The sequence below is a fragment of the Leguminivora glycinivorella genome, chromosome 1, assembly GCF_023078275.1.
Source record: "Leguminivora glycinivorella isolate SPB_JAAS2020 chromosome 1, LegGlyc_1.1, whole genome shotgun sequence".
In the NCBI taxonomy this organism is placed as follows: domain Eukaryota; kingdom Metazoa; phylum Arthropoda; class Insecta; order Lepidoptera; family Tortricidae; genus Leguminivora; species Leguminivora glycinivorella.
Window position 1 is genome coordinate 22,028,833 of NC_062971.1, and position 12,911 is coordinate 22,041,743.

The 12,911-nt window shown below is 40.4% G+C and overlaps 1 protein-coding gene across 1 annotated transcript; it reads left to right on the forward strand.

Annotated features, from left to right (window-relative positions):
• Positions 1–8,595: 8,595 nt before the first annotated feature.
• Positions 8,596–9,742, forward strand: LOC125229657 (sodium-independent sulfate anion transporter-like). The gene has a single exon (XM_048134580.1). The coding sequence runs from the start codon at positions 8,596–8,598 to the stop codon at positions 9,622–9,624; it is 1,029 nt and encodes a 342-aa protein (XP_047990537.1). The 3' UTR covers positions 9,625–9,742.
• The last annotated feature ends 3,169 nt before the right edge of the window (positions 9,743–12,911 follow it).

A 12,911-nucleotide genomic window follows, 5' to 3' on the forward strand; every position in this document is an offset into this window, starting at 1 on the left:
TTGTTACTGCAACTTAAGAGTACAACAATGTAAGTACCCGTAAGCGTATTTCCTCTTAATTACGCGAAAAGTTTATAAGAAGCAGTTACCCGGGACGTGGGACGTGTAGAAGATGACGGCACTTTATGACTCGATTCGTCACGACAATTGAGCAGGAGGGGTAATGAGGAAAGGAACACCTCTGCTGCGTAAGCATGTAGCTATGCAATAAAACTCGAGAATCGAGAGAATTTTGTTTAACTTAGAATGTGTTTAATTCAGAAGTAAGATGTCAGAATGCTGAGATAGTATGCAGTTCTGACTGTGTAAGTAATTTGTATAACAGAAAAACAATGAGTACCTATTAGTAAACTGTAGCGTAAATATTTTTTGCAGATTTGCTAATTGGCAATGTTTAGTTTAGCAACACGAGTGAATAATTAAATTGATGAATAGTACATAAATTGGTACCGGCATTGGATTGTGTACACACCTCTTAGAGCTAAAAGGTATATTTTAACCATAACAAGAGAACGTCGACAATATCGAGAGCAAACAATTAGAAGCAAGTTATGGGGAAGGGGTGTCGATTAAGTTATACACATGCGGGTTAGAGGGTAACCTGACTCAGGAAGATTAAGATTCATCGAAAGGCCCTTACACGGAAGCAAACATTGTATTACGGACCGGTGTCTCGGCGATGTTTGCTAAAGGTACAAGCGTATGTTAATTTGGAATTCGTAGCTTACCCCTTGCACGCGAGACTAATATTAATATTTGGAAGGCGGGGTAGGAAAAGATCGGGCGTAGGTTTTCTTATGAAGCTAATTTGTGGTTACCGAGAAGGGGAGGGTTCGTGTGTCGCTAATGCTCGTGGACCGCCTCCGGGCTGTCCGCGCGCCTTGACCGCCGCTCGGGGACCGTTCGCACTATTTAAGTGCTAAAGCGGGCATTTGTCCACCCTCTTGGGGACTGTCAGCTGAATAATTTAACCTCTTAATTGCGTATAGTTTTTGCTAGATCAACAGTTTGGGGATAAAGATGGTCATTAGGTGAGCGAGTAATGTGATTTCGCTTTATCTTTTGCTTGTGCCTTACTCACATATCGAGACTTTCATAATTTGAAAACCATTTAGGTGTTTAAAATTGCTATTGCAATAGGTACAGCATGAGAATGCTAATGCTGCCTGCATGATGGGCACCTTACCGAGAAGCCAGGTCTTAGACTTTTAGGAATTTTAGGTATTTTTATTTTTTAGATAGGTTTAGTTTAGTTTTTCACGTCTGGCATAATTATAATATTGTAGTAATTTGTATGTATTTAAGTGTTTTACTGTAAAACCATTTTGACTAAGTTACATTTACTTTCCCTTATTGGAAAATGAATAATATTAGAACACTAAATAAATAAAATTAGTCCCTGATACTTATTAACTTGAAACACAATATTCCTTTCGAAGCAGTACATTCTGAAGCATTCACTAGATCCAAGATAATGAAACCAGTCGCCACCAAACAGCGTCCTTTGAAACCAATATCTTAAAGTCGATAAGCAAGTTAATCCGGAAGATAAATAGGGTATGATCATTGTGCCGAATGTCCACCGGCGGGGACTGTGGGCAGTGAGTGATGCGATTCTTTTGTCTACGGGGGGCAGCGAGACAATGTGGGAATGGTCGCAGTCAGCACTGTCAGCGGCCAATGCCTTAGAGAACGTTTGTGTCAAGCTAGGTACAGTTCTGTTGATATATTTAATTTGCATTATGAAGATTTTACTACACTTATTGTTTGTAGTACGAACATTTTAAAATTTGGGTTTTGGAGGAAAATTGGTTTTAGAAAATTTTTAACTTCGGACTAAATAAAACATATGTTATGTTACAATCGTTTTATAAAAAATATTCACTAACAAGAGTCAAATTACTTTTCTAATTACATAGAAAAACCTAAGTTATATTTTGAAGCACCGAAAATAGGAAACTTATTCAAACATTTACCTCAATCTTAATAATTTGTGCTGTCTTCCTTGCAATGTTTCCGGATCCTTGTTCAAAATAAGCTTGTCCAGCACATTAACTACAGGCGGGGGTGTCCCATTTAAGTTGCCACCTATTGTGTCTCAGTAATGCCCAATAGAAGCATAATATTTGTGGCGTACCCCAAGGACCCCAATAGAGCCCTTTTTTATATAATTATTACAGTAGTTATTTCACAAATAAATAAATATAAAGACATTCCTACACACATTGACTAAGTCTCACGGTAAGTTCAAGAAAGCTCGTTTTGTGAGTACTTATATAAAGACAAATAAATAGATAGAAAAAATCCATGACTCAGGAATAAAAAAATATAACTCGCTCTCATGACACCAACAAAAGCCATTATTAGAAATTGAACCCAGTCAGTAACATGTCCTCACTAGAAGAGTAAACCCATCAGGCCAAACCGACAATTAGTGTTATACACAATACTAGAAACCATCTAAATGAAAAAAAGATCTTTGTTAGTAAATCAGTAAGCCTGTAGAAATCATAAATCGGCAGCTTACTTACTAAACTTACAAACACAAATCCCCTGTTTTATTTCCTTGGTCAGTTTCCAGCTTTCTTATCGTTAAATCTACTAGGCAAACATGTATCCGAAGGATTTGCTGAGATTTGCGAACACCGCATAGTATCGGATAAATTGACCGGTAATAATAAAATGTAAGGGGGTAAGAATGTAGATGGCTATTTAGATAATTGTTAGCTGTGTTGGCAAAAGGAACTTGTATCTATAACAATTTCATGTGAGCAATAACGCTGTCCTTCTTCAGTTATATCAATCTGAAAGAGACAATAACAAATCACAGTGTATGGATGTTTTGGTCAAAGAACTAAAAGGCTAACGCTGACCAGTGTATTGGAAACCGTCCATAGATAACAGGAGGTTTTATTGCTGTAGCCCGAGGTGATCGTTTATGGGAAAACTATCAACGGAATGGAATGAGCAGAGAAAATGGATGACGTCACATTTTCATTGTCATCGAAACGGTAAAAATATTAAGCGATTTAGGACCCGTTTAAACTACGAGCTTTTTTATTGGCATTATTTTTCTCCCATTCCTTTTCCTAAAGAACTGACCAGCAGGTGAGAAGTGTAATGGCGTGAAATTCTCCTGTTTGCGCTTTCCACGTCGCTTGTTTGTCATCCCAACTCCTAACCTATTTATTCCTTATAAAACTAAATTTCGTCCTATATTGGTGTCCCTTTTAGATGCTTTATACTAGAGCGAGACCGAATAACTGATTCATAAAGGTCTCGTTTATGATTTTGGAGGAGGGCGAAATATTTTATGCACCAATGAGCGCATTCAGTCCGGCCCGGTCCGAATTATCTCGGACAACTGACCACGACGGTGCCCGCTGTAATCAGATCGACAAACATACCTTTTGATAGAAATATATCTTTGTATTAAGCTTTTGTTTCAGTTGAATTTTGATCCAGATGAAAGCAAGATAAACAACTGAAATATATCCACAATAAATTGATGAAATTGTGAACATAAATAAGATAATTATCCAAAATCACTTCTACCTATATAAAATGTATGTATGTAACTACCTACATTTTCACTCTCTTGGTTAACCTAGAGGCAGTATCCAGAGCTGTAATCTACCCACCTACAAGCCTTCAGGAAATTTTTAAAATTACAAAGGGGTTTAATCGCGTATTACTGCGCTGTTACGTCGACGCCTAAATAGAATATTGTTTTTTTTTCTCGTCTGTTTTTAATCTGTTTTTTACTATTTATGTGCTATACCTATTGTTTTTATTTTTTAGTTTCACAATGCCTTGGTTTTACTGTTATGCTGTGTAACTTATTTGAATAATAAATAATAATAAATAATTACTATGTTTTAAGCACTATGTCTTAAACACCAACCTCCGACGTTTCAAGGACGGCACGGTCCCGGAGTGCTTCAGGAAATTGTCATAGACTTGAAAATTTCGACTCTTGCCGCCTTGACCTAATGACCGAAGCCGAACGATCTTAGTATCCTATCTGTCCAATAAACAAAATATTACCGGTTCGATTTCAGCTCTTGACACTGGAAGCCTTAGTCAATGTTTCTATATGACATTTATTTCAGTTTATAGTTCAAGCAGTAGAAGTGTGTCTTCTTAAAATACCACGTACATCTAGAATTTGCCACATTACTCGTCAAGCACGTCTCACAAATATTTGGCAAGCGGAAGTCAGATGTTTAGCGGCACCTGTGTCGGCGATCGACTCATAATATTCGGCTTAACGTCCCTCGCCCGCATCGTGCGAGGAACGTTTTGTATTGAACGACTTGAACTTTAGGGAGAATACATGTGTCAATACTTTGAGATACATATTGAAAGTATCTGTAGGATTTTTATTCTCTCTCACTCTCTGCAAACCATACCTAATGTTATTAAATTTTACAAAGAAGAATGTAAGTACAGACTTCAGAGTTAAGTTGCTTCATACAATTATTTCATGCTTTAACCCAAGCTTGCCTGCAAATAGCAGTAGATTAAATATAACAATAGAAAAACGATGGAAATGCACATAAGTAGCTACGACTAATAAATAACCAGTATCATATATCACCTCATTACAATTCCTTGCGAGTCCCTACGCATTCCGTGGAAGGAGTTGAAATCAGTGCGGTGGTAAAAATCAAATTGAGTGGCCGATAAACACCCCGGCCGGAGGGGCCGGGCAAATTTTGATTACACCGAAAAGTGTTACTTATTCTCAAATAAAAAATGCCTTAAAAAAATTTCGCTGATGTCGATATTGTTATGGCGGGTTTATGTTGGAAATTGGGGGTACGGTTATTGCATGTCATTAGGAATTATGGGCTTGCGGTGCGACAGAGAAAAATTTGCTGGCGGTGAGGTGAGGTTTTTCGATAATGTAATTATTGGAAATTTATTCCGCACCTTTCAGGCAGATCTTAAAAAAAATCTATATTCATTTTGTTTAAAATAGAAAATCGCAACGGCAAATAAAAAAATAAAAGCTCATACGCATGTGTACCTTCACTTTGCATAGATTTGCAATAAAGTCGTCTTAACTTCAACTTTTCTATGAGTGCTGTGTATTCGCAACAAATAACTCAAAAATTATGCCGCGTACGTGCCCCCATGTCCCATAAAGAGGCACCGGGACTTATTTCATATAGTTACAGTCCCATAAAGCATAAAAGGCATTCAAATGTGATGTTATTTTGCCGCCAACACGGGGTAATTTATTTTCGCGCGATTCATAATTTTCTTTTATTCACTTTATGTTGATTTTCTTTGGAATAAGTACACGGTAACGATAATATTATTTCAACGGCCCCATGCATCAGCGTGTACTTAGGACCCGTTTTATTTCTTTGTTTTCATTACGTGTAGCGCTTTGTCTTCGAATCGCTTTAGGCTCAGCATACATTGTTGTACTCTTAATGAATTATAAAAAGATGAAATAATGTAGAAACATGTTTTAGTATTTTTTTTTATTTATTTCAGCTACCACTGATTCGAATTATAAAAGGATAACAAATGTCAAATCTGGGCAGCCCCAATCCTCCACGGACTTAGGTGTCCACACAAATCCGACAAATTGATGCTCATCTAAATAACCGCCAAGATTCGTGACCACTCATGCATGGGCATCGTATATTTAAATTTGGTCCGGTCCTACGCGATGTTTCAATTGTCACTTTCTGTACCTTCGTAATCCAGTTATTGGATTGGGGTTCCTTTACATCCATTTTTTATATATTTCCTTTTTTGGGGTCCAGACTCGTGATACGTTTTTTGAATTATTAATAATTTTCAAATGCTTCAAAGAAATTTTGCAAAGCAACGATACATTGTGAGTGCATATATGTATGTAGGTGCACTAAATGTAGCAATAAATTAAATGTAGGCTTTACCTCTCAAACTGACCACTTACTTCGTTGCTGAACAAATACTCCGTTTGAGGTATATAATCTACATTTCAGTTTTTTGCTCATTTTACTGGAAATACAGTACATTCCATATATTATTATTTTCTACCAAATGTTTTGGCTAAATCTAGAATTGAAAACCTCACATAAATCCATAAAATAACTTTCATACTTCCACAGCACCTTAGACGAACGCTCCGCAAGACTTTTTCTCAGTCCCAAAAACAAAAGCCATCAACGCCACGTGCGCGTCATTGCCACCTAAGTGCACGGCATCGGGATCCAGGTCACGTCCAGGATCCTCGGTGATGACTAATGACGGGCTCACATGCCCTCAGCCACACCCTGTGGCCACACCTCATGAACTCCCTTTATATTCAAATCATACGGCTTCCGGACCCTGAGTGATGCTGTTTTCTTTGCACATTTGTTAACGTCTGAAGACTCGTATTTAAGTGTGTTAATATTCATATACGAGTACATTGTGTTATCAATTCAGCAAGTTTTTGGTTTATATTTGCCACGTTATGTTGTGTTAATCGTGGTTTTTTTAGGGTTCCGTGCCCATAGTGTAAAACGGGACAAAATTACTGACTCTACTGTACTTACGTCCGTCCGTCTGTCCATCTGTTTTTGAATTTTTTTAAAAAACATATTTTAGTGGGGTTCCGATACAACAGACAAGTTTTTTTTACCGTTTTTATAAATTGCGGAAAAGAACTCTCGCACTTATGATCGAGTCCTATTCACATTTGATCAGTTTTTACAAGCTTTCATTTGTTATATTTTCCCACAATGCCTCAAATAAAAGCATTCAGCTATTCCAAAACTTCCTCTCAGCTATATCGAGAGTCGATTATTAATTCTGGTTACAAGTTCAGTTCAGAGTATAACAATGCCGAAGCTAGCTTGATTGAATTAAGTGAATCGGTTCGCTTTACACAAATATTTGCCGCACTCTCATTTGTAAGATGTCTGGCTGCCACTGCCTTAGACGAATTAATAACGAGATAAAGAAGTTCATTCCGTTAATTCATTAATTTACTTCATTATGGTAATCGGTATGGTGTACGGACCCCGCCTGCAGCAGAAAACTCGTAGGTTAATACAAAGAGTTCAGAACGCTTGTTATCGATACTGCTACACAATTCCTCCAAGGAGCCATATCACGCCATACTTAAACAAATATTCTACTCTAAACATGACATCACGTAGACATTTGCACCTTGCTTGTCTTCTCTTCAGTGTTATAAATTGCAAGTCACCTGAATATTTGTACTCTAAAATAAATCAATCTTCTTTTCACCATCGACACGGCACTAGATCTACTCGACGCTGCATCTTAGAATCACATCCTCATAGGACGATTGCCTTTACAGGTTGTTTTCGATATCTTGCGACCAAGTGCTGGAATGATATCCCCCGCCTTTAAGAGACCTAAAATCCAAAAAATCATTTAAGATTCGATTTAAAAATATTCTCCTCAAGAAGCAAACAAATGGGATTCCATTCGGGTACTTGGTTGCAGATTTCAGAATATAATCTGGTGGGAACAGTAGTCAAACTAGACTTACATACTTGCGATTTTAACATTAACACTATCCAGAAAACATCACACGATATGCACATAAGATAACATTCACACTATACACTTTACACTTGTTTCCATTTTAATGTTATAGAAATCGTTATTATATAAGTAATTATTTATCTATTGTGATTGTGACCTGGGTTCCGGCAGAAAATCAGTGCTTCGGTCGAAAGAGCGAAGCGTATCACTGAGCCGCGACCCTTTTGTCCTGCTGCAACGCACACAGTTTGTATTTTCTTTTTCTTTTCTCTTTTTTGTTATTGTTTTTTTTTTTTACTGTCTCAATTGTATTTTACTGTTCTGTCTCTTTTTTATGTTGCGCCTAATTTGTGTGTTTTAAATTGTGTATTGTATTGTGTGTGTTTGCAGTCTGCCAAATAAATGACTTATCTATCTATCTATCTAATCTCGGAGGCAATTTCTTAAGAATTTTTAAAGAAAACTTTTGCTACTTACACTCTTGTAACAAAATATATAATTTCAATTGGTCCTTTTTTTGCAAAAATCTAATCATTATAGTGGACTATTGGACTTTCAAGATGATGGTTGAAAATAAAAAAGTCAAAAATAAGAGTATAGTTAAGTATTCGGAGTTTTCCTAAAAAATATGTTTGATTCGATTCACATGTCTGTTTCAAATACTAATTTCTATACGTTATACCTAAATATAGGTAGGTAAGTGTGAAATGTTAGGAATTAAATACTAGTACAACTTGTTGTATACTCATACATCTCGATGCTATCCACTAACATAATTATAACATATGTGAAATTCGACATTAGGTCACAATATACTGATAATCCTGGGAATTTATTATTGGTCTAGTTTTTAACATGAAATCAAAAACTTTGGTACATAAATACATTTTGTATAGTGTTTTCAATGAATTCCATTTTAGTTGTAATATGTTATTACGACATCACATCGCAATGCAACGTAATCTGTAAATAAATGTGCCATTTTTCAAGTATCGAGAGATAATGATAAGCGTTCATACACGGATGCAGGATTTAGCAACATGTATGCAGTACACTTTGCAACCTGCTTCAGATCAGATCACATTACTTACAATGACTAGTTTACCAGTTAATCACAGCGAAAATCTAAATCACGTACGAAACCGAACAAAGTGCAAGAGATATGTGTGCAGTGCTAAGACTGTGAAGAAGCGACTTCCAATAGTTGAGTGGCTACCGAAATACAATAAAACAAAGATAATTCCGGATACAATCGCTGGAATTACGGTAGCACTAACAGCTATCCCGCAAGGCATAGCTTACGCCGTTATAGCTGGTTTAACTCCTGAATATGGACTGTATGCGAGCCTGACAAGTGGAATCATGTACCTTATATTTGGAAGCTGCATGAACGTAACTGTTGGACCAACAGCTATTATGGCGGCAATGGTTGCCAAATACGTACACAATTATTCATCTGATTTTGCTGTTTTGGCGGCCTTTATAGCTGGAGCAGTGGAACTGACTATTGGTATACTGCACCTTGGATTCTTAATCGAATTTATTTCGATGCCAGTTATAAGTGGATTTACAACTGCAGCAGCTCTTCAGATTGCGTCAGCACAATTAAAAGCTTTGTTTGGCCTTGACGGACGTTCTGGAGATAACTTTGGAGATTCAGTGTATAACTTTGTACTAAATATCAAAACTATCAAACTGTGGAACCCCATACTCGGCTTTTTGTCTATTGGTTTTCTAATAGTTCTGAAAAGATTTAGTGAAGGGTGTGGCCGCAACGATGACACAGTTAAACAAATAAAATGGTTAATTTCTTTAAGTCGTAATGCAATTGCTGTCGTCATCGGAATGATAATAGCATACATTTTAAAAGAAGTTACTGACACCGAGCCATTAATTTTGATTGGTGAAATTGGAAAAGGCATTCCTAAAGTTACACTTCCACCGTTTACCACAACAGTCGCTAATGAAACTTACTCATTTGCGGACATGTTACAGATATATGGGCCCCAATCAATAATCATCCCTTTCGTCGCTATTATAGAAACAGTAGCAATATCAAAAGCATTTGCAGGGGGAAAACCTGTTGATGCCACACAAAATGATAGCTGTTGGACTTTGTAATATAATTGGCTCACTGGTAGGAAGCATGCCAATAACGGGGTCATTTACACGAACGGCACTGAACCACGCTTCTGGCGTACAAACTCCTGCAGGAGGCATAGTTACATGTTTAATCATCCTTCTTGCGCTTAGTTTGCTAACCTCGACATTTTACTTTATACCCAAAGCTTCTTTGGCCGCTTTGATTATGACTGCCATGTTCTCAATGATTGATTTCAGAATATTCGGTAGACTGTGGAAAAATAATAGAATAGAACTGTTTTTCTTACTTGTCACAATGGGAGTGGCAATGTTTTTTGGATTAGAATACGGAATAGTGGTTGGAATAATAATAGAAGCAGCCATTTTGCTTTACTTTACAGCCAGGCCAAAAATTGACATAAACACAGTCAGTACTGACAAAGGACAAATTATCAGAATACCCTTGAATGGTAGATTGTCATATTGCACTGCAGAACATATTCGACGAAAACTTCAGAAAGCTGCAAATAGCTACAATAATTCTAACAACGTCATAGTCGTTGACGGAAGTAACTTGAGGAACATGGACTCGACGGTTGCTTCAAATCTGATGACAGTTGCAGAAGACATAGACAAAACATCTCGAAAAATATACTTTTTGAATTTTTCCAACGAAATAGTCAAGCTGTGTCTTGATATAAACAAAAAACATATTAATAAATTTATATTATCATCCAGTCCGGAAACCCTGTGTTACGACGATTTATTCCATACCTAGGTAATGGATTCTTAATTACAGTTTAAGATCTCCATTTTATTCCAAGGTACTTTTATCAAAATGATTTTGTATATTGTAACTTTGTACATTCTAGTATTATTCTGTTGATGAATTTCTTGATGATAATGAATAAAATACACCAGTTTTCTTATCTCCAAGATACACACACCCCTAAAGCATTATTTCCAGAAGATAGTCACAAATATAGTTCTTGTACAATATTATTTGTGCCGTTTGTATATCCGAGGTCTTTATAGAGAGTACGTCGTAGACGTCGCATCGGACCGATAGATGGCGCCATCGTTCGTTGTAAGTCGCTCCGGCGTCACACCGCCGCGATGTTGGTAGTCCCGTTTTCCCCACCTGCAACATAAGGCTCCTCGCGCCCCGACCCGCCACCAGCCACCCTCATTGTTTCGTCGAACGCCGAAGTGACCGGTTGTCGCGTATTCCGTTCGAACATTTTTACAGCATGGTGTCTCGAAATTAATCTTTTAGCGTCTATTTCCTCGTTACTTCTGGTCAAACCAGAGTTATTCGTGTTTTTATTTAAAAAGTGGCTTATAACATTTCGGAATTATGAAATTTTTCAATTTCAATTTCATCCGTCAATTCTTTCTTCCCTTTTAATTTACGCTCGTTCGTCTTGAATAATGAGATATATTATGCCTCGCTAGCGATCACTATTCGCCTTTCGGGGTTCTCACGATAGAAATGAACGAGCGGTGCTTTATGATTCTACCCACTTTTTTGTAAGAAAGTTCCATGCTGCAAAAATCGTTACCGTTAATCAGTTTTCTTTTTTAAACTATTCGCATTTCCGAGACTAAAGTAGGAAGTGTTATCCGCGTATTAAAAGTTTCGCGCGAGAATATAAGCGGTAACGTAGGTAAGTTGCTCCGCCGGGGACCACATGCTTCGCGACCGCGTGCTGCGCGACCTGCGGGCTGCGGCGACGGCGGCGGAGGGCGCGGGGAAGGAATACCGCGCTCCAAGGAGGTTTGAATTTCTCCGACGAATGGGTGAGCAGCTTCATATTATTTTAGAAAGAACATGTTCGGTTTCCGATTCGGTGCGGAGGACGACGGACACGTGTCGGCGCCGAAACTTACTGGTAGCGCTGCGATAGCGCCACTGACCGCGGCAGTGTTGTCCGCCACATCGGCGCCGCCGAAGTTGCGTAGAAGTTGCTTCCTCGTTAACGACCTCTGCGGTGCCGCCGAATAACGTTGTGGCCGCCGCATAGGCGTCGCGTGCGACGCTGTAAGTATTGCTGCTGCCCCGACGCGAGCGCCGCGCCGTTAGTGATCAGTCGTCAATACGCAGGCTACCAGCGCGGCCACCTCCGCCGCGAGCCTGCTGAAGCTGTCCACCAATATAGCTGGCCGCCACGCTTATGCTGGCGCCTCGATGGTGATGCAGAGCGTTCGTCTGCCGTGACAACGCCGCGATCCTGCTGAAGCTGTCCACCAGTATCGCTGGCCGCCACGCTTATGCTGGCGCCTCGATGGTGATGCAGAGCGTGCGTCTGCCTTGACAACGCCGCGAGCCTGCTGAAGCTGTCCACCAATATCGCTGGCCGCCACGCTTATGCTGGCGCCTCGATGGTGATGCAGAGCGTTCGTCTGCCGTGACAACGCCGCGATCCTGCTGAAGCTGTCCACCAGTATCGCTGGCCGCCACGCTTATGCTGGCGCCTCCATGGTGATGCAGAGCGTGCGTCTGCCTTGACAACGCCGCGAGCCTGCTGAAGCTGTCCACCAATATCGCTGGCCGCCACGCTTATGCTGGCGCCTCGATGGTGATGCAGAGCGTTCGTCTGCCGTGACAACGCCGCGATCCCGCTGAAGCTGTCCACCAGTATCGCTGGCCGCCACGCTTATGCCGGCGCCTCGATGGTGACGCAGCGAGCTCATCTGCCGTGACAACGCCGCGATCCTGCTGAAGCTGTGCACCAGTATCGCTGGCCACCAGTATCGCTGGCCGCCACGCTTATGCTGGCGCCTCGATGGTGATGCAGCGCGCTCATCTGCCGTGACAACGCCGCGATCCTGCTGAAGCTGTCCACCAGTATCGCTGGCCGCCACGCTTATACTGACGCCTCGATGGTGATGTAGAGCGTTCATCTGCCGTGACAACGCCGCGACCCTGCCGAAGCTGTCCACCAGTATTGCTGGCCGCCACGCTTATGCTGGCGCCTCAGTGGTGATGCGGAGCGTAATACTGTTAACCGCTGCACAGGCGTCGCAATCCTTCTGCTGCGTCTGCCGTGACAACGCCGCAAGCTACTTGAAGTTTTCCACCGGTGTCGTCGGCCGCCACGCTGATGCTGGCGCCTTGATGTCGCCTCGATCGCACGAGGTAAGATTGCAGACGCGGCGACCTTCATCGCGCCACCGAGCGCAATACTGCGGCTGCCGCGAAGGCGTCGCTAATTTTCCTGCCGCGTTTGCCGTGACGACGCCGCGAACTCTGTCGATGCTGTTCACCGATGTAGCTGACTGCCACGCTGGCGCCGGTGCCTCCCGCGCTGACCTCGAGAGGGCCA